This window comes from Bos javanicus, chromosome 10 (assembly GCF_032452875.1).
Source record: "Bos javanicus breed banteng chromosome 10, ARS-OSU_banteng_1.0, whole genome shotgun sequence".
In the NCBI taxonomy this organism is placed as follows: Eukaryota; Metazoa; Chordata; class Mammalia; order Artiodactyla; family Bovidae; genus Bos; species Bos javanicus.
The window spans coordinates 99,910,868-99,934,007 of record NC_083877.1 but is presented as its reverse complement, the minus strand read 5'-3'; the positions used below and the strand labels follow the sequence as shown (position 1 = coordinate 99,934,007).

The following is a 23,140-nucleotide window of genomic DNA, read 5'->3' as shown; positions in this document are numbered from 1 at the left end:
TGCTCCCCAGATCCGCTCCGCACAATGTCATCAGTGTAGTAGAGCACTGAGATGTTTTATGGAGTGTCAAGATGATAAGGATCTCTGGGGACTCTATTATGGCAAAGAACTGCTGCTGCTGCTGCTGCTGCTAAGTCGCTTCAGTCGTGTCTGACTCTGTGCGACCCCATAGACAGCAGCCCACCAGGCTCCCACGTCCCTGGGATTCTCCAGGCAAGAACACTGGAGTGGGTTGCCATTTCCTTCTCCAATGGCAGAGAACAGGAGAGTTGAAATAGCCCTGAGGCAAGGATTTGAAGGTGTCCACAGATGCAAGCCAGGTAAAAGCAAACTGCTTCTAGTGGTCTTTACAATTGGTATGGAGATAAAAGGGCATATTGGCCAGGGCCGTAGCTGCTTGTAAAATGCTGTAAAATGCTAGGGACTATGTTAATTTGTTCTAGTAAAGATCTGAAAGAGTAGCTTCAATTGGAATCATCTCCTGATTAAATTTATTATCCAGAGTTATTAGCTAACTCCATCTTACTTCAGTACAGGCCAAACAAGCAATGACAATATGATAGGAATTATTATTCCTGCGTATTTCATGTCCTAGGTAATATCACTGATTTTTGCAGTTCTCAGGCTTGCGGTTTTGTTTCCGTTTATTGTCTTAGTAGCAGAGAAATTTCCACGGGTTTTCATTTAGTTCTTCCTTACCCCTTGGATCCACAGAGCCAGCGTAGAGCATTCTACAAGTTGCCAAGTGTATCTGTTCCACTTCAGGAATTGGATGGGGTCCACTGTGATTTGAAATTGGACTTAGAATCCGTCTATCACATGATCACCTTAAGGCCCCACTTTTACTGCTTGTACAACAGCAGCATTTTGTGTTCTTAAGAACTAGTGTCACTGCGGAGCCCATGTCTAGTAATTCCTAGAAGTTTGGGTCTTTCCTTTTCTTCAGTTCATAGTCATTTTACTAAGTGGCCCCCAAACCTTGGAGGAAGATTTTTGCTACATACCGACATACCTGCAGCAGTGCTTCATAGTTCTTCCTCACTGGGACTTGGCCTTCCCTTCAGTCAGGGGGCTCTGAGTATATGGATTTGCTTAGGTCTGAAAAGTTGCTGGGAGTCTATGACTCTCCACTGTGATGATTTAAGTCGGGTGTTTTAGCCACCAGGTCTGGAGTTTTTCCTATTATGTAGATCAAACACTAATCTAGTAACTTACTTATTTCATTCCTGGGGACCCTGTGATTAATTAACCACCAACAGAAATCTCCACAAGCCAAAATATTGTGATTAGTAGTACATCCCTCCTGCCCTTTCTGGTGAAAGAACATACCTTGTTTTTGTTGATTAAGCACTGCTGCTTGGCGTCTGCTTCTCCAGGAGTGTCTTTTTCATCAGGGAGCCTGTGGTGACATTTCCACTTCCTGACCTCTAAGTGGAGGACACAGAGCTTTTCAGTGACACAGATGCTGCCCTTAATGAATGTATCTCTCAATGCTTTTGTGAAGGGACTATTTTCTGGACTTCTTCAGGGGATCTGTAATTGATGGGAGGGTATGCAGGATGCATGTGAAAGATCTTCTCCAGTATCCTTACCTCCCTGAGGTTTAGGATCCCTTCCTCTGTGTCAGAGGTGAGCCCATGCATCCAGTCCACTCCACCTCCTGAGTTTGTAAGTCAGGCTCTGTCAGAACCCAGCCATGCCCGTTTTTTCACGTGTTGTCTCCGTGTGCTGTTGCACTGCAGAAGCAGAGTTCAGTAGTTGTGACAGAGCTGATGTGGTCTGCAAAGCTGAAAATATTTATTCTCTGGTCCTTTAAGACGTTTGCCAACCTCTGCCTTAGAGCATGCTGAGATTTGATCCAAGTTAGGGGTCTAGTGACGGCAAAGGAATGATGGTAATGGTTTTTCAGGAGGTTAGACATCCTCTGCAAGCATCTGTTGCAGAAGGTGAGTCTTCAGGAGAGGAAGCTCTCTGCTCTGCCAGTGAAACTCCAAACAACTTAGAAGATCAAGACTCAGTTTTGTCGAAGTCCGGCCAGGAGCTCCCAGTCCATGGTGAAGAGTTCTTTTCCCAACCAGTGCCCTCACTTTCACACAAGAAAACTTGGCGAGTCTGTGAATTCAATTACCATTGTAAGTTTTTGGCAGTATCGGCCCCGTCAGAAATTCATTTAGGTTTTTGGCAGTATCGGCCCCATCAGAAATTCATTTAGGTTTGTCACGGAAGCTCTCTCTTCAGACCATGACTCATGCTGAGAGTTTAAAGGACCTGGGCTTGTTATTTCATTCTGTTAACTCTGCGTTCAGTGTAATCTTCTGTACAGTGCCGAGCTCGTGGTCATCGTCATTGTTGTCGTGGTGAAGGGCAGCAGCTTCTCGGACTCCCCAGGCACTTTCTGCAGTGGGTACTTCAGTCACCCACAGGGCACAGCTTAGTTTGTTGCTATGCCAGTGCACACCCTGGATGGCTTGTATCCCATTTCCCATTGGCAGGGACCCAGCACTACGCTGAAGCCCAAAGGCATGACTGAACCAATTCCGCAAATCTTATCTTTAACAATATGCCTCCTTTGACCACTTTAGTACTATTGTGTATCAATCACAGACAGAAACCACCCCAGTAATTTGAACAGGGAAATTTTAATATGGATTGTTAGCTAATGAAAGGTGATTTAACTACTAAAAGATGTGAAAGAGGATTCTAAGGGGAAGTAGCAGCTGCAGAAAGCAGCTGCCACCCACAGGGCTATGGACAGTGATCAAGGAATAAACTTAAAGGGTGAACCCTCCCCTCTTCCCTGGGGCGGAGATTCAGATCTCTTTGGAAAAGGTATAGGTGCCTCAGGAACATACTGCCTGCCAGTAGAAAAGAAACTTGCCCTCGGGCTGATCTAGATCTTCTGCTATGAAGGCAGAGAAACCCCCCTACCCCCAGCTCCTGTCCCCTCATTAACCCTCTGGTTACAGCATATCGGAAGGAAGATAAGGGTCTTCCTTCTTCTTTGGCCTTCCCTCCAGCACCCTCTGCTGGCAAAGGAAAAACATCTGTAGGGTCCAGCCCCAGTCAGTGCGTGCACGCTCAGTCGCTTCAGTTGTGTCTCTGCGCCCCCGTGGGCTGAAGTCCACCAACCTACTCTTGTCCACGGGGTTCTCCAGGCAAGAGTGCTGGGGCGGGGGGGAGGGGGGGGTTGCCATGCCCTTTCTTCCTGGGGAGCTTCTCAACCCAGGGATCGAACCCATATCTCCTGTGTTTCCTACATTGCAGGCAGATTGTTTACCCACTGAGCCACCTGAGAAGCCCCCAGTAATCAGAGAGCAGGAAAAATAAGGGCGGATTTGGAGTTGAGAGGCAGTAAATGAATAACAGTCCTTCTCCAGTCTCATGGCTGTAACCGCTACCTCCTTTATGTATAATATATCCCTGCCCTATATTCTCCCTTGAGCTCCAGAGAAGTATTAATATAACAAAATGCCTCCTTGATGTCTTCATTTGAATTTCTCACAGGCATTCTTAAGGGCACAAAACCACAAACACTCACACCTCCCCTAGTTTTTCCTATCTCAGTAAATAACATCATGATTCAAACAAAAAACATAGCCTCTACTTTTCTCTCTTGTTTCCTGCTTTACTCCCAGTTGGTCAAGGTCCTGCCATCTCTTTCTTCAAAAGGTATACAAATCCTACCATTTCTCACTACTTCCACTGCTGCTACTCTGCTTCAGGTCACCATCATCTCTTGACTCTTAAATATCAGAAATCACATCCTAGATTTCTAATGTATGCTTGATTAAAGTGATTGCTTATTCTCAATTCATTCTATAACTTTTCATTCTGTAACAGCTGTACCTTATCTGTCCCACTCCAGAGTTTATGCAAGATATCAAAAGCCTTAGGGCTATGAGTTTGCCTGCTACATCCTTTGCTGTTGGGTTAAGCCCATTTTTTGTGTTTGCCAGTTCGGCATTAACCCTTATTTTTTTTAGTTAATAATATTAATATTATGATTTCTTCATGTATAGTTTTAAAATGTGTATAAATCTTCCTGGCTTAAACTAATAATTGCCTATTTTCAGGTTTTTTTAAATTTGAAATCATTTTTATAAAGATGACCTTATTTCTTAAATGTCTTGTTTGTTGGATAGAAACTGCAAAGGTAGCAAACTCCCCTAATAGAAACAACAAAATTTCCACATATATTATATTATTGGCTTTTTATGTAGTTAAAATCTCTCATTCTTTTCATCAGCTTAGTTTCTTTCAAGGTCACTATCAGTACTAACTTTTCCTACATTCAGAAAAGGAATGGTTTGTCTTAATTAATGCTTGGAATTCTGTACCATTGTTCTCAATAAAAAACTTTATTATCTGCGTCTTTATTTCTAATATTGATTTGAAGCTATAATAAACATAGGAATCCTCCTCTGTGAAATCAAAGTTTTCTTAAGCATATACTTTGTTTAATAGAGGAAAATCCCCTGATACATGCTTTCTTTGTTTTTTAGGTGGAAGGTGTTGCTGTTTTTCTCCTGATGGTAAAGCTTTAGCTGTAGGTCTCAATGATGGAAGCTTCTTAATGGCAAATGCAGATACTCTAGAAGATCTTGTCTCTTTTCACCACAGAAAAGATGTTATTTCAGATATTCGATTTTCACCAGGTAAGATCTCATTGAAATCATATTTGATTATTAATTTGAGTATGACAGTGAATATCTCAATGTGTGATTTTTTATTTACTGTTATTTTATCTCGGAATTTTAGTTTTTTACTAGAAGAGGCAGTATAGTGAGAGGTGAAAGCACTGTAGATCAGTGGCAAAATATCTGGTTTAGGGCCAGTTCTGTCACTAAAGTTTCTGTGTGACTTGGGCCAAGGCATTTCTTTGAGCTTCCTTTTCCTCATTTGTAACATGAGGGATTAGATAACTTTTCATTGTATTCCTAATGCTTTTGAAATTACATTAATTTTGCTTTATCAGTTTCCATGTATTCATTACTAATGACAAAACCTACTATGGAATTACTAATGTTAAGGCAAATTTTATTTATGTTAGCTTACTTATATTTTTTCCTAAATTTAAAGTTTTGTTAAATGCAAAGAATATCAAAATTACTTTGTGTGTAATTTTTGACATTTTCTTTCCATCACACTACCTCACTACATTAAAATTTTATTTCATTGTGTTAATTATATATGAAAAATATTACCATTAATTGCTTGACTCATATGTCTTTTTATAAAATGCAAAACACCTAAAGTTCCTCCAAAAAAATTAAGAAAATTAACTCTAGTTGTACAGTATAAAAAATATTTCTAACTGTAGAAAATTTCAAGCAATTATGTTTCTATTATAGGTTCTGGGAAATATCTTGCTGTAGCATCGCATGATAGCTTTATAGATATATACAATGTCATGAGCAGTAAACGAGTAGGAATATGCAAAGGCGCTACCAGTTACATAACCCATGTCGACTGGGATATTAGAGGTAAGAATTTCAGTAACTTACTGTTTGATAAAGTTTCATTGATTTAGTACAGCTACTTTAGAGACAAATAATTCGACAGATGAGTTCAAAAGCACTGTGAAAAAGAAACATTATTCTCAAAATGATTTTCACTACTTTATTTCATATCTAAAGATGAATGCTGGGAGTTTAGACTTTTCAATACCTCGTCTAATATAATTCAAATGATAGTACAGTAAGTGATAGATTCTTAATTTGTAAAGTAATTTAAATATTATTCTTTTTTAGTCATTTGTCCTAGTTTTTGCCGGATAAGTTTGATATAAATAGTCACTGAAATTTTAGAAAATAGTTCTGTTAATTAGGGTTTTTTTAAGAGCAGTGTTTGACCTTTTTCTTTGTTTTTTGGCTGTGCTCTGCAGCTTGCAGGCTGTCAGTTCCCTGATCAGGGGAACTCAACCCAGGCCACAGCCGTGAAAGCCCGGAGTCCTAACCGGTAGACCACTAGGGAATTCCTAATTTTAATGTAATTTCCCCAGCATTCAATAAAATACATTCCCTAAAATTATCATAGTTGTTTAACATACAGGATTTAATGAATATCTTTGTTTTTTAGCAGAATGTGTGGCATATGTCAGTGTTAATAATTTGAATAAAGGTTAATATTTTAAATGCTCCATTTTGAGGGGTTGTTGTTTCAGATAGTCACCTCTGTAAATATGGTATTGTAAATTAGTTTTTCCAAATACAGTTAAAATATATATTTTAAAAGTTCAGTTCAGTCACTCAGTCGTGTCCAACTCTGCGACCCCATGCACCACAGCACGCCAGGCCTCCCTGTCCATCACCAACTCCCGGAGTCCACCCAAACCCATGTCCATTGAATCAGTGATGCCATCCAACCATCTCATCCTCTGTTGTCCCCTTTTCCTCCTGCCCTCAATCTTTCCCAGCATCAGAGTCTTTTCAAATGAGTCAGCTCTTTGCATCAGATGGCCAAAGTATTGGAATTTCAGCTTCAGCATCAGTCCTTCCAATGAATATTCAGGACTGATTTCCTTAAGGATGGATAAGTTGGATCTCCTTGTGGTCCAAGGGACTCTCAAGAGTCTTCTCCAACACCAGAGTTCAAAAGCATCAATTCTTCTGTGCTCAGCTTTCTTTATAGTCCAACCCCTCACAGCCTTGAGTAGATGGACCTTTGTTGACAAAGTAATGTCTCTGCTTTTCAATACACTGTCTAGGTTGGTCATAACTTTCCTTCCAAGGAGTAAGCATCTTTTAATTTCATGGCTGCAATCACCATCTGCAGTGATTTTGGAGCCCCCAAAAATAAAGTCTAACACTGTTTCCACTGTTTGCCCATTTATTTCCCATAAAGTGATGGGACCGGATGCCATGATCTTAGTTTTCTGAATGTTGAGCTTTAAGCCAACTTTTTCACTCTCCACTTTCACTTTCATCAAGAGGCTTTTGAGTTCCTCTTCATTTTCTGCCATAAGAGTGGTGTCATCTGCATATCTGAGGTTATTGATATTTCTCCCAGCAGTCTTGATTCCAGCTTGTGCTTCCTTCAGCCCAGCGTTTCTCATGATGTACTCTGCATATAAGTTAAATAAGCAGGATGACAATATACAGCCTTGATGTACTCCTTTTCCTATTTTAAATGATACTTCAAATTTTATTTCTAGGATTTTTATATGCATGATGACAGAAATAACTTATTCACACACACGTGCATGCTCAGTCACTCAGTTGTGTCAGACTTTTTGCAACCCCATGGATTGCAGCCTACCAGGAGCCTCTGTCCGTGGGATTTTCCAGGCAAGAATACTACAGTGGGTTGCCATTTCCTCCTCCAGGGGATCTTCCCCACCCAGGGATTGAACCCATATCTCTTTACGTCTCCTGCATTGGCTGGCAGATTCTTTACTGCTGAGCCACCTGGGAAGCGCGTGCTCACACACACACACACACACACACACACACACACACACATTAAGCCATTTAGGAATTTAATTACTTTATTATATATTAATTACTTTATTATGGTTGATGCAAAGGAAAATGGTTTTATGTTAAGGCTAAATTTTTCCCAAAAAAGTTAAACATCATACTAACTGTGTATGTATTTATATTTTATATATGTGTATATTTTTTAATTTTTTTAAGGAAAGCTTTTACAGGTCAACACTGGTGCTAAAGAACAGTTATTCTTTGAAGCTCCCAGAGGGAAAAAACAAACCATTCCCAGTGGAGAGGTAGGAAGATAGTAGTGCTTGTAATGTTGATATGACTAATAGTGGTTAGAAAGCAGATGCCTGTCTGGGTACAGGAAAATATGCTATGTTAAGAAAAGGAATAAATTGCTTACTTGTATGGCTAGCTCTTCTCTAATTACTTTACTTAAAAGACAAGAAGCATACAATAGCACGTAAAAGACATGTCGTCTAAGATTGGATTACTGCATCTCTGTCGAATCTTTTGGAACCCATGTACCTGAGATGCTTATTGGCAAATTTCTATTTAAGGAAAAAAGAAAAAGAAAAAAAAATGTGTGTGGTTTTGTGACTGACATTATTAGCAAAACTTTTTGACACGGCCAAGGAAGAGAAACTAAATTTAATTTGAAAGTGGCTTAGTAAGGAGAGGGATTGTAAGTCAGATTCTTAATTTCCAATAATGATTAATTGGAAAACATGCTTATAAAAGTACTAGTAGAAGTTTAGACATGAAATGAAAGAATCCGTTTCTGATATTCTAAGAGCAGAAAAAGTCCTATTTATTAATATTGTCACTGTATGTTCAGCATCTAGAATACACAGTGGATAAATAAATCTTGAATGAAGTTATGTTAAAATTTTTCTGCAGGAACTAGTGGACTTGGCAAGGTACAGAACCAGAGCAACTAATAATTTGTTTCACTGTTTTTATTAAACTTTTAATTTTACTTGTGAGATCTATAATTAATTACAAAGAAGAATATTCAGTTTTTTGTTGTTAATGTTTTAGAGTGAGATATTATAAACTTAGAGCAGTCTTTTTTTATTTTTTAGGCAGAAAAAATTGGTTGGGCATCATGGACAAGTGTGCTTGGTTTCTGCTGTGAGGGAATTTGGCCAGTAATTGGAGAGGTCACGGACGTAACTGCCTCTTGCCTCACCAGTGACAAAACAGTCCTAGCTACTGGGGACGATTTGGGATTTGTGAAGTTATTTAGATATCCTGCTAAAGTATGTGTTTTTCTTTAATTCTAATGATCATAACTATAAAAATGGTTAAGGTAATGCCCTTTCATAGCGTTTCACTGTTGTAATATGAATATCACATGTGGAATACATAATGTTGTAATATGAAAGGTTCATAATTTATTTCCTGTTCTTGACATCATGTTTATAGCTTTTATCTAGAAGTAGTATTATAATTTATGATCCCATATCTTAAGTTACATATTATATTGTATGGTTTCTGAGTATTGAGTAGTATAAATATTCCTTTTAGAAGAATCCTTCTTTTAGTCCTAATATTAAATAATTTTAGTATTCGTATGATAAAATATATATCATTAACACTAAATACAAACTCTTGATATTTACAACTTTAACATTTAAAATGTTCTGATTAAATATACTGCTACTGCTATTGCTAAGTCACTTCAGTCGTGTCCGACTCTGTGCGACCCCATAGACGGCAGCCCACCAGGCTCCCCCATCCCTGGGATTCTCCAGGCAAGAACACTGGAGTGGGTTGCCATTTCCTTCTCCAGTGCACTAAAGTGAGAAGTGAAAGTGAAGTTGCTCAGTGGTGCCCGACTCTTAGCGACCCCATAGACTGCAGCCTACCAGGCTCCTCCACCCATGGGATTTTCCAGGCAAGAGTTCTGGAGTGGGGTGCCATTGCCTTCTCCGCTGATTAAATGTAAAACACTATAAATTATAATACCTCTAAAATCAAAGTAAACAACATTGGTTTAATGTGATGAATAATGCTATTTTTATAAAACCAAACTGTAGAGATTCTTTGAAGTGTACGTGCCCACGTTAACTGTGTGCTATGTGATGACTGAATCCTTTTACTGCTTTCTTCTGTTCAAACTACTGGGAAACATTAGGCTTTCACTTAGCACAAAAATAAAATTCATGACATCAAGTATAGATACGCATTTCCTTGTCACAAATTCAGATGTATGTTATAATCTAGCACCAACATGAACATATATATAAGTTTGAAATATGGCACTGAAATCATGATATTCGGTGCATGATGGTCTTAATTAATTCATTTCAGCATTGAAATGAAACTGTAAGTTTTAAAAATTCCCATAGAGAACTCAGGTACCCAAGAAAATATTTCACAAGTCCTTGTTTTAGATACACTGAAGTTGTAGAACCTTACTTGACACGAATGTTCCAACAAGACATTTATTAATAAAGGCTTCACTCTTAGTGTTCTAGATGGTGTAGAAGCCCTAAGAGTATGTTCTAGAATGCTGGTCCACAGATTTCTTCTTCTCCTTACTAGCAAGAACCAGAAAATCGTAGGGAAATGATCTTCTTCTGGTGTTTTCATGACAGATTTCTCTTCGATTTCAGCTGATTTTATTGACTCCTCGTTTCCAAAGAATCCACTAATTTAACTATTACTATGTTTTGTTTCCCTAGAGAAGGAAATGGCAGCCCACTCCAGTATACTTGCCTGGCAGGCCACAATCCATGGGGTTGCAAAGTTGGACACGACTGAGCGACTGAACACGTTTTGTTTATTTAAGACATGTCTTATTTTAACACCCTTGAGAAGATATCCATATAAAATTTCAGATCACCGTGTTGATCTGAAATTTACCTAAGTAATCCAGTAGTGCTAGTGTTCTAGATTTAAAAGTTATCAGTATCTTGGATTTGTCCTTATATTTAAAAGAAAAATACACTACTGTGTGTAACATCTGCTTATAATCAAACACACTAATGAATTACAATGAAAGATATGTACATGAGTATATAGTGAAATGTTTGCTAATTACTTTTTGTTAATATGGCCGTGCTGTATGTACATAGGCATTCGTATCCTGATTTTCCCAGTTATTGTGTTTCTTTCTGACAATAATATGTCTGCATAGCCATTGTTTTTTTAAAGATATCCACCATAATTAACTATTACTATGTTGAATATTTACAGTATTTAAAATGTTTCAAAATAAAATAAAATGTTTCACTGCTGTAAGTCAGTACTATGGTGAATGTTTTTTGTATAGATAAGGTCTCCTTAGCATATACTCTTAAAAAGGGCTGGTGAGACAAAGGTCAGCATTTTCATATTTTTCAATGTAGAATACCAAGTTGATTTCCAAAAGAGTTATGCCCATAGCACAGCAGAGTGCAAAAATACTAGTTTATCCTATCTTCACTAAGTTTGGGAGCGGTTACTTTTTATTTTAGTGAGTTTCAGTATTCTCTCTTTTTTTTTTTTTTAACAAAGTGCCTTTGCAATGATTAATTTCCAATCAGAGATTAAGAAAGAAGTTCAAAATTATAAAAACTTTTCAAGTAATAAAATTTCTCAGAAATTTGAATTTTTTTTAATTTTTAGGGAAAATTTGGAAAGTTTAAGAGGTACGTGGCCCATAGTACACATGTCACAAATGTTCGCTGGACTTACGATGACAGCATGTTGGTTACCTTAGGAGGCGCAGATATGTCTTTAATGGTTTGGACAAATGAAATGGAGGGCTATCGAGAAAAAAGACCTTGTGATAGCGAAGAATCTGATATAGATTCTGAAGAAGATGGGGGTATGTCATTTTAAGGTATTTTAACAAAAACATAGAAAAAATTTAGCACAACTGATTTAAACTGCAGAAGTTTAATAAGTAATAATAATGCTTGAATAATTATCATTTCAGTCTTTTTGGTCTGTTTAACACCAGAATTTTTTTTGCGACTCTAAAATAACAGGTTGGCATATACTGATGACTTATTCTTCATTTAGCAGTGTGTGATAATCATACTTTAAAGAAGCACTACTAAAATAAATTTATAGTATTGAACCTCATCCTTTAAAATAATTCTGTGTTTTTCCTATTATACTAGTAATACCCACTCATTGTAGAAAAGTTAGAAAGTACATTTTGCAATAAAAAAATGAACACAGCATCCATAATTTGAACACTCAGAGAGGTAACTTCTGTTAACATTTGAGATGTTACCCATAGGGGTATGTGTATTTATATACATTATCTTTTTTTTTTTTTTTTTACAAAAATGGCATCATATTGAGGGTTTTTTTTTTGTAGCTTGCTATTATCACTTAATCAGCATTCTTTATCACTAAATATTCTTCTACATCATTTTTACTGGCTGTTTGTTATTTCATAATTTGACCATAACACGATGTATTTAACTTATTTCATATTGTTTAATGTCCTTGTATCTGATTTTTAAGATCATAATTGAGATCCTCAGCTATAACGTAGAGAATAATTCTTATATTTTGATGTTAGGCTATGACAGTGATGTCACAAGGGAGAATGAAATCAGTTACACCATCAGAGCCTTATCAACAAATATTCGCCCAATGTTTGGAATCAAGCCTCATTTACAACAAAAAGAACCCTCAACTGATGAGAGGTAACAATCAAGTTTAAAACTAGATGAAGAAAAAGTTATCAGTATTAGAAATTGAATTGTTTAACTGAATGAATTTTTTGTAGAAAATAAGTATCGGTGGTGCTCTTGCATGTTACAGCCCCAGCTTCTCTTAGAAAGCATGTTTGTCCTGAAATACTTTTTGGTAATGACGCTGTCCTTTGCAAGTAGCTTAGGGAATGATGCTATATATAAAGTCTGTATGATTAAAGGAATCTTACTTGCTAACTTTTATAAATATATGTGGTAGGGTTTCAAGAAATAATACAAACTGAATCTAATACCTAGTATGTTTTAGGATGCACATGAACCAGAGAGATGCTTAAGTTTTGAAAAGGCCTTTTTATCCATGTGCATTTGATCAAGGATAGAAAGTCATTATTTTAATTTTTTCCAAAAAGGCAAGTTGAAGTATAGCTTGTCTCTGGGAATTATTGGTCTTTGTCAAGAATTGGCAAATCAAAATAAGGCTATGTGCACTGCAGTCTTATGAGGAAAGAGAACTTCATTTAATAAAGTATCTTAGTGTAATGACAGATCAAGAGAAAAATTGTGAGCCTGATGCTTTTAAAATCATTAGAGAAGATAGAAAACAGTGAAGAGGCATATGGATCAGTGAACTGCATAGAGTCACTTAAAACGGGGGTGAACAGTGATGATCTGTTTGTGGTGTAAGTTGTATCTGACTCTTTGTGGCCCCATGGACTGTAGCCCATCAGGATCCTCTGTCCATGGGATTTTCCAGGCAGGATTACTGCAGTGGGTTGCCATTTCCTTCTCCAGGGGATCTTCCTGACCCAGGGATTGAACCCTGGTCTCCTGCATTGCAGGTGGATTCTTTACCGACTGAGCTATCAGGGAAGCCATAAAGGCATAAGAAGGGGCAGAATATTAAACTAGAGGTATGTTTTTTTTTTTAATGCTGAACATACCATGATCTAAATACTTGTACGGTATTCAAGGTTGAGGTGACTTGACTCTGAAGACAGTTCAAAGGGCATAGTTTTTGGAATAAGATCCCACGTGGTGCCAATGGTAAAGAACCCACCTGCCAGTGCAGGCAGACACAGGTTCAGTCCCTGGGTCAGGAAGATTGCCTGGAGGAAGGCGTGGCAACCACTCCAGTATTCTGGCCTGGAGAATCCCATGGACAGAGGAGATGGTAGGCTGCAGTCCATGGGGTCACACGGAGTTGGATACAACTGAAGCAACTTAGCATGCAAATGGGTTAAAATACTCATTTTTATTATTTGCCAGTTGTTGACCTTGAGAAACTTTTCATTCTCTCTGAGCCTCAGTTTCCTCAGAGGTAAAATAAATATTATAATCCACAGTTTATGGAGTATGTCATGAAATGAAGTAATGTATATAAAGAATTTAGGTAGTAATTCTCCACCACCCCTTTCTTGGACTAAAATACAAAGTAACCTAAGGAGATATCTGGTTAATACTGACAGACTTCCTTTAAAAATTTTTTTTTTTTTACTGTGGTTTAGGCCATGTCACACTACTTGTGAGACCTTTGTTCCCCAACCAGGAATTGAACCCAGGACCACAGCAGTAAAAGTGCTGAGTCCTAATGACTGGACTCCAGGGAACTCCCTAAGAGCTTTTTCTTTTAGTACTGAAATTAAATATCCACAGAGTAATAAATACTACCTGTATATTTATTAATTAGAGCCATCAGTTCAGTTTTGCCACACTTCAAAAGCATCAATTCTTCGGCGCTCAGCCTTCTTCACAGTCCAACTCTCACATCCACACATGACCGCAGGAAAAACCATAGCCTTGACTAGACAAACCTTTGTTGGCAAAGTGATGTCTCTGCTTTTGAACATGCTATCTAGGTTGGTCATAACTTTCCTTCCAAGGAGTAAGTGTCTTTTAATTTCATGGCTGCAGTCACCATCTGCAGTGATTTTTGGAGCCCCCAAAAATAAAGTCTAACACTGTTTCCACTGTTTCCCCATTTATTTCCCATAAAGTGATGGGACCGGATGCCATGATCTTAGTTTTCTGAACGTTGAGCTTTAAGCCCACTTTTTCACTCTCCTCTTTCACTTTCATCAAGAGGCTTTTAAGTTCCTCTTCACTTTCTGCCATAAGGGTGGTGTCATCTGCATATCTGAGGTTATTGATATTTCTCCTGGCAATCTTGATTCCAAATTGTGTTTCTTCCAGTCCAGCGTTTCTCATGATGTACTCAGTATGCAAATGTGGATGTTCATAATTAGAATATTTTCAGTATAGTACTTAGTATTCCCTAAAAGAAATTATATCTCACATAATAAAAAATGTAATATAGGGAAGAAGAAACTCTAGATATTCTCATTATTATTTTTCATTTATTATATTGATTTTTAAAGAAAATATTATCATTTAGCAGATAAATGGAGTATGTCAGAAAATATGACCTAATTTTAATCTGTAGACCATCCCTCATGGTAAAACACTTAAATTTCCTCCTTCATTGTGGAAGTGACCCAAGTTCTGACAGAAATATTTTACTGCTCACAAAGAATGGTTGACACTGTCATAATTGTAATCTTTGCTGTTAACTTGTATTCTCAAAATTATTTTTTATTTATTTTACATTTTGTTCTCAAATTATTTTATAATTTAGTTCTACTAAATTCTCCTGAAAATGCCAAGGCAGAAAAGTCATTAGTGTGATTCACAGTTATGAGTCTTCATTTTCATCAAATGCAAGAATCAAAGGAGATGAAAATGAAGTTTTTTTTTTTCATCAACTTTGAACTTTTGTGAAGAGGTTAAATGGTCTGTATACATAATTGTCTTCTGTTTTAAATAAAATACATCATCATCAAATACAAAACATTTTATAAACAAAACAAATGTTTGTCAAATATCTACTTAAAAGGAAAATATTTCTGATGACAATTTGACTTTATTTAGTTGATTTTTTTGTGGATTCTTTTTTCCTAAATGACATTAATAATTTTATGTTTTTCTTTTTCTGTTTAAGTATTTTTATGACAAGTCTTAATGTATTTAAAGTAGTTACTTGTCAATCAAATTTCCAATTTTTTTAATAAATCAGAACATGACATAAAATTTAGGCATTATTGTATTTCCTTAGAATTTTATTGACATGTTACCTTTATTCTGTCTACTAAACTGATATATTTTATTCATAATCAATTTTCATATCTGTTCATCTCCTTACTTTTTTCTCTTGCTTCTTTTGAAGGCAGGGAGTAGTAAGGTAAGTTATTTTATTTAAGAGAATATTTTACTCAAAAATTTATTCTTCTGTTTGGTCTTTGTGGTATTTTAAGGTACTGATTTTTTTCCTTATAAAACACTGCACTAGTTTTGCTGAGAAAGAATTAGAAAATGAAAGAGCACAAATCCTACAAAAGAGTTGCATTTGAAGATACAATATGTAAGTGTTGTTGTAAGGGTCTTCCTTATAATCAGTGTTTTTACAGATGACTTTTCAGAAACTCCTGTACTCTAATAGTTTTAGTTTTTCCTTAAATTTCAAGACTTGTAAAAACAGTAATCACACATATTTATCTGTGAAAACTTTTCCAGTTGATAGCAAAGCTGTTAGTTTCATGTCATACTTGTTTAATATATTCATTAATTTCAAAACATTAACATAGGGCAATAGTGATATTTACACATTTAATAAAATTATATGTGCCAGAAAGGACTGTTTGGGGTCGTTTGATAGCTGCCTTTAGTCAAATAAAAGTGTCTTCAGACAGTTTCTGAAACAGGACAGTATGGGAAAGCCTCGTCTGTTTTGGAAGTTAAAAAAGGCGCCAGCAGGAAAATGCTGACAGATAAGATGAACAAGTAATTGAGAAAGATTGTGCAGAACTTCAAATGTTAGGTACTCCTTAGTTAATTTGGCAGGCAGCAGGAATTCACTCTGTTTTAAGTAGGAGGTGATGTGTGCAAAGATACGAGTCTGGAGTGTGATGTGACTTCTTGAAAAGGCCTGCATAATCTTACACTATTTTATCGGAAGTAAAACATTCAGACCTAGCATCAGACCTGGAATAGCTTCTTCAGGACTGAGCTCTGCATTTTAAAGGGACCTTGACAATTTACAGTGAACTAGAAAGAAACACAGGGTAAAAAAAAAAAAAAAAAAGAAACACAGGGTAAAGGAAAGTTGGGTGGCTGCTTCACATAAAGGATAATTCATCGTTTTTGGAATCACTGCATTTCCCAAAAAAAAGAAAACTAAGTGGAGAGATAATTGCCATCTTACAAGCAGTTGTTCATGCAGGGTTTAGTAAATGCCCACTTGTCATCAGGGTTGTGAAGGGATGTTCTAGACATGTAAGAGAATTCTGGTTTCATTGGGAGGGGGGATGAGATTAACAGCTATGATCCTTCCAGTTCTGTTCAGCCATTATGTTGCTGTGGGGAATTTTTTTATAGTTACCTCCTTTGTTGGAACAGTCCCAAATACCACATGGTCTCAAGACTCCCTCTGCATGCTTGGTTACATTGGCTGACTGGGAATCCCTCTGGGGTCAGAGGAGGGGGAGGTTCAGTTCCTTAGACAGTCCTTAATAGCAGTGCAGTGCTACCAGCCTTTTACGTTAATAAACATTAAATAAGCTTCCATATTTTATTTGAAATTCAGTTTGCACTGTGGAAAATAAGAGTGGCAAGCTATATACAACATAGAACATGTTGAATTCTTTTCCATTTCATCTTTTTTCTTCTGATTTCCCTGCCATTAATGGAATAATTTAAGCCTTTTTTTATATACAGCAATAAATAAAAACAATAGGCCTTTACTATATACCATATAGTTTATCTGGGTTAAATGTGTAAAAGTATTTTATTACAGGACATATTTTACTACTATTTTAAATTCAGATTTGTGTTGTAATCTTTTCCCTTTTTTATCTGCTGCTGGAAAGAGGCTCCAGGTAACCCTCTCTCTTTGCTCTAGTCCATGAGGCCTAATGTTGTCTTTTTATTATCTTTGATATTTACCATTAATGAGCTGTGTTCTTTACCTCTGTTCACAGCTTTCCATGTTTTTCTCCTTTGAAATTACTATCCCTGAAATGACTATATCTTAGTAATTGGAGTCATACCTGGTGGGTTACAGTCCATGGAGTCACAAAAGTCGGACATGACTTTTTCACTTTAATAATTGGATTCATAACATATAAGTAACTGCCTTACTAAAACTTAATCCATTTGACTTGTGTAATTTTCCAAGTTGTATAATTTTAAGCAATAATATATCCTATATAAATTATCTTTACAAAAATTAAAATACGCTTAATTGTTATACAGGATTTAGAGATAAAAATTATATACTTATTAAAGCTGTCAGACAATAACACTGAATAAAGGTCAAGAACTTGGAGGAGAAGGCAAGGCTGCTCCCATTCTTTAAAATGATTTTAGCAGAAATATTTTAAAATACTAAATAATATAAAGTTAATTATATTTATTACGTATAGACATTTTAAAAGTATATGAAAAAGGTTTGGAATCAAAAATCTTTGTGATAATGTGAAGAGCCCTTCATGTAGTGTTGCAAGTGCAAAACTTGTATGTCATCAGTCATGGTTATATACTTGTACATACTGCTTCACATGTGTATGAAAATACACATTTATATCACATGTTCAAGACATAACACTTTATTTACTTTTATAGGTGTGTACCTTGAAAATCACTTTGAAGATGCAAATATATTGTTATGCCTTTCATTTTATGAATTTATTCAGAAATGTTAGAGTTTTCTTGACTGGAAAGTTGTATCATTTTCTGATTTAGTTGTTACTCAATATTAAAATTTGAAGGGTGAGTTGATATATGACTGATTAAGATTCACTGTTCAGCTTATTAAACATTTGAATAATGACTATCTGAGTTTAAACTAAATGATGTGGGTTTTAAAAAAACAATAAACAAAAGGCTTTCTTTATGGAAGAGTTGCCACATTTAAATAGCTGAGAATGGGAGCTCCATATACCTAATGACACATTATAAATAGATTCTGAACTTAGTGGTGGAAACAGAGGGAGAGGAATAGATTTGAGAGCTACTGTGTAAGTTTGCAAAATATGAAGTACATAGTGAAAACGAGGGAAGAGGAATTGGAGGCAATAGTAATAACCTTTTACAGAGTCGCCGTAAAATGTCTTATGTGCCTAACTGACTGTGTTGCCATAAACACACTAGGAACTTCAGAGGAGAAGATAAAGGGCACAGAGGACCCAGTGATGAGCACACTTTTGAACTCAGATGTGATTTACATCGCCAACAGTATGGAAAGTTTATAGAAATATTTTCAAAATTCAAGAAGAATATATTGAGTACTTGCCATGTGCAAGATACTGAGATAGCTACGTTAGAGCAGTAGTCTAGGCTGTTGTTGGTAACGCACCCCATCAAGAAGCTTTTGAGTTTGTAAAACTAACATTTGTATATTTTTATCACCAATCTGTTCTTATGCTGTTGTATTAGTTGCATTTATGGAACATACATCAAAGAAATTAAAAGAAAAGTGAACAGAAGTTCTGACATTTTCTTTCTACCTTGTTGCCTTAGAAGATGCCAAGATATAGAGGATGGAGTCTAGTGAGAAACACAGATGGGGTTCACTCTTGGGGTGGAATGTCAGAGACATTGCTCTCTGGAGGGCTGAGAGGAGCTGGGTGAGGACGCCGGGTGATGCTTCCCCTCCTCTCTCCCGCTTCTCTGTTTCAGGCCTCCGGTGAGCAGGGCCCCGCCACAACCAGAAAAACTCCAGACCAACAACGTTGGCAAGAAAAAGAGGCCCATAGAGGTGAGGAAAATCCACCCCTGGTGTTAACTTGCACCTTAGAATGTGTCCAGGGCTTATTCTGTTTCCTGTTTGTAGAACACCCAGATCTTACCATTATTCTTTATGAAAATAAGTGTGTTGAGTGTTCTTTTTTGTTCAGTTGTAAAAATTGATTGCCTAACTGTCAAGTCTGAGCTTGGATTGACATCCTCTGTTCCCTTTTTTCTTTTTTTTTTAGTATTTTAGTTTTCTGTGAATAATACCCTGAATTGAACCATATCTCAGAGAACTTCTAAATGTAAATGTATGGAATGATCTATGGCTTAAAGAAGCATAGTCACCTTAGAGTGTCCTGTACTTAGTGGTTTGAACTTATAAGTTAAGGATTTAATATTTATACTAAATCAGGAGCTTTTACCCCATGATATATTCACTGTAGAGTTTAATAACAGCCCTGTTTCCAAGCAAAGAAACTTTCCACAATAATTGAGCAAAAGAGAAAAGTTCTTCCACATTTCATAATTTCATAATCCCAGTATCAGCAATAACAAACAGACTGCTGGGTGTGTGTTAGTCACTCAGTCGTGTTTGACTCTGCAACCCCACGAACTGTAGCCCGCCAGACTTCTCTGTTCTTGGAATTCTTAGGATCTTCCCGACCCAAGGATCAAACCCTGGTCTCCTGCATCGCAGGCAGATTCTTTACTATTTGAGCTACAGGGAAGTCCTTAAGCAGACTGCTCTGTGAGGTCAAAAGCAAGGTGTAAGGCTGTGGGAGGGTGATTGTTGTACCTCCTGCCCCACTCAGCCTCACAGGGTCAGTGAAAATGGGCACTTGGAGTCACAGAATTATCTTTACCTGAGTCATCAGAGATGGCTGCTTAGTACATGAAGCTGATACACTCTTTGGATCCTTGGAAACATATCACTTGGACCTAATTTATCTTCAGTTATATATACAGATCAAATATTTTTGACTAACAGTTAACACAAATTGATATATTTTTCTTTTGGACACAAAGTATTTCGGTGTTTAACACACAAAATCTTAAGAACTAAAATTCTTGGAGTCAGATGACAGTATGCTTCCCTTTTCATTTTTATAGATTTATGTAGAAAAGTATGGAATGTGTGTTTCAGCTGCTCAAAAAAGCTTCGAGAGGCGCATCTAGCTTAGTTTTGTGTTTGAAATTTATAAATCAAAAATGCATCCTCCAGTTTGACTGAAGACCACCAGTACTATATGCAACAAAATAATGGTGAACATTTAGACATGAGCAAATGTGTAATGGTTTTATCATTGTTTTAGGACCTTGTGTTGGAGCTTGTTTTTGGCTATCGAGGCAGAGACTGCAGGAATAATGTTCACTATTTAAATGATGGTGATGATATAATTTATCACACCGCATCTGTTGGAATTCTTCACAATGTTGCTACAGGTAGGAAACCCTAATTCTCCATTCCCCTCTTTTTATAATTGAGTATTTTTTATTTAGCATCTTGCTGGTGCTGTTGCTAAGTCGCTTCAGTCGTGTCCGACTCTGCGCGACCCCATAGACGGCAGCCCACCAGGCTCCCCCGTCCCTGGGATTCTCCAGGCAAGAACACTGGAGTGGGTTGCCGTTTGCTTCTCCAATGCATGAAAGTGAAAAGGGAAAGTGAAGTCGCTCAGTCGTGCCTGACTCTTAGTGACCCCATGGACTGCAGCCTAGCAGGCTCCTCCGTCCATGGGATTTTCCAGGCAAGAGTACTGGAGTGGGTTGCCATTGCCTTCTCTGACTTAGCATCTTAAAACTCTGTTAAAAATATAAATAATTAAAATACATGAATCTTGAATATGAATATTTCATACTGTAGAACTTCCTAGTAATATTTTAAGGAATTTACAATCTTGAGAGTATAGCACAGCAGAAAAGGACTTCATAATGCAAAGTGCTTATAGATCTTGATTAGAAGTGAAGGATGACTGTGTGTTGAAAGCATGTTTCACAGCAGAAACATTGATAACTTTATTCTGTTTCCCCGAAAGTGGTTGTCTCTGACAGTTAGTGATTGAAAGGGACATGTTGGGTGAGTGATAGCTAGGGACTGGCGATGGAGTGGCAGTGTTCCTGCTGAGGGCTTGGAAAGCCAAAAAGGTTAACTAAGAAAGCTGCTTGCCTGTGACTTGACTGATGATGTCTGTTAGATCCAAGAGATGGGAAAATATTTCTTGACGTCTATTTAACTGATTGTATTGTTGAAAAAGTTCTCTAAGCATCATTTGATGACCGAGGATGTGATAATCCTACTAGTAATACTCTTTATTAATTTTGAATTGCTTTATTACATAAAGTTATAAACTTCATAAAGTCAGAATGTTGTTCAGTTGCTCAGTCGTGTCCGACTCTTTGTGACCTCCACGGACTGCAGCACGCCAGGCTTCCCTGTCCTTCACCATCTCCTGGGGCTTGCTTAAACCCATGTCCATTGAGTCAGTGATGCCATCCAACCATCTCATCCTCTGTCGTCCCCTTCTCCTCCCGCCTTCAATCTTTCCCAGCATCAGAGTCTTTTCAAATGAGTCAGCTCTTTGCATCGGTGGCCAAAGTATTGGAGTTTCACCCTCAGCATCGGTCCTCCCAGTCAATTTTCAGGACTGATCTCCCTTAGGATGGACTGGTTTGACCTTCTTGCAGTCCAAAGGACTCTCAAGAGTCTTCTGCAACACCACAGTTCAAAAGCATCAATTCTTTGGCGCTCAGCTTTCTTTATGTTCCAACTCTTACATCCATACGTGACTACTGGAAAAACCATAGCCTTGACTAGACAGACCTTTGTCAGCAAAGTGATGTCTCTGCTTTTAAATACAGTATCTAGGTTTGTCATAGCTTTTTTTCCAAGGAGGAAGCATCTTTTAATTTCATGGCTGTAGTCGCCATTTGCAGTGATTTTGAGCCCAACAAAATAGTCTGTCACTGTTTGCATTGAAGATACAGTTTATCTAGTACAAACATTTCTGGCTTTTTTTTCCCTCTGGTAGCTTCACTCTAATTAGATAGAATGGATTATGTGAGTCATAATCCCCTACCCCTGGTCAGTATTAATCATTAATATGGTATATCTGTTTTAGTTTCCTTAAGAAAAAGATTCATCAAGATTATACAAATCAATGGTAATTTTCTATTCAATACTTTAGGTCATTACAAAATATCTCTTATTAATAGAAAATCCTCTTTGAGGCTTCATTTATCCTTCACAGAGAATATAGAAGATAAGAAAAGACACACTACATAAGGATGGGAGAGTAAACACACTTGCATATTTATACATGTAGTTTGCTTCAGTTTCCTGGTTTTTAGTTACTCAGCTTCCTAATGATGGGATGTAGAGAGCCGGGATCGGAGAAGGCAATGGCACCCCACTCCAGTACTCTTGCCTGGAAAAATCCCATGGATGGAGGAGCCTGGTAGGCTGCAGTCCATGGGGTCACTAAGAGCGGACACAACTGAGCAACTTCACTTTCACTTTTCACTTTCATGCATTGGAGAAGGCAATGGCAACCCACTCCAGTGTTCTTGCCTGGAGAATCCCAGGGACAGCGGAGCCTGGTGGGCTGCCATCTATGGGGTCGCACAGAGTCGGACGTGACTGAAGTGACTTAGCAGCAGCAGCAGAGAGCCGGGGTAGAGAGATGACCAAGCCCCTGCCCCAGTGGCTTCTCTCCGTTCTGCGGGTACATTGCTGTGTGTATAGTCCAAGAAGTCCTGATGTGTTAACTAATCTATTGATTTAGTCAGTAGCATATATAATTATTTGTTTGTTCCTTTAACTGAACTCAGCCCTGGGAAATATGAAGCACATTTTACTTTGAGAAGAAGTTCAAAAGCAATGTTAGATATATTAAACGTTATTTTAAAATGTTTTCCTTTGGTTTCGTTTTGCTCTTGGGAGGACCTAGTGTCGACAGTGCTCCGTAGCCTGGGCCCAGTCTGCCAGCCTGGCCTCGTCCCCGCCTCTCCGTTTGGCTTGCAGGAGCCTCCCTTCCTTGCCTCCTGCACAGCCACGGTCTGCCAGGGCCTGTCCACTGTCGCTGCCACAAGATGAACCAGATTACTTCTTTGATCAGAATTTTTTCAGTACCCCCCCACTGACTACAGAATAAATATAAAATTTAATAATAGGCTTGTTTTCAAAATCTTCTGTAATTCTAGTTCAAACTTGCCTGTCCAACGGTATTTCTCACTTTTCTTTTTTGTTACCCTGTATTTCAGCCAAAC

At 37.5% G+C, this 23,140-nt stretch overlaps 1 protein-coding gene across 11 annotated transcripts in view; it reads left to right on the top strand.

Annotated features, from left to right (window-relative positions):
* Positions 1–23,140, top strand: part of EML5 (EMAP like 5) — a 159,899-nt gene that overhangs the window by 105,659 nt on the left and 31,100 nt on the right. For 8 of the 11 annotated variants that reach the window (XM_061429644.1, XM_061429643.1, XM_061429645.1 and 5 more), the window contains exons 22-29: positions 4,503–4,655; positions 5,352–5,483; positions 7,635–7,723; positions 8,519–8,695; positions 11,049–11,250; positions 11,959–12,085; positions 18,824–18,902; positions 20,191–20,320. In XM_061429644.1, the coding sequence (XP_061285628.1) occupies positions 4,503–4,655; positions 5,352–5,483; positions 7,635–7,723; positions 8,519–8,695; positions 11,049–11,250; positions 11,959–12,085; positions 18,824–18,902; positions 20,191–20,320 (1,089 nt within the window). Of the gene's footprint in view, positions 1–4,502; positions 4,656–5,351; positions 5,484–7,634; positions 7,724–8,518; positions 8,696–10,123; positions 11,025–11,048; positions 11,251–11,958; positions 12,086–18,823; positions 18,903–20,190; positions 20,321–23,140 lie in introns of those variants that run through there. The other 3 variants (XM_061429651.1, XR_009738865.1, XR_009738864.1) reach the window with 3 other exon arrangements.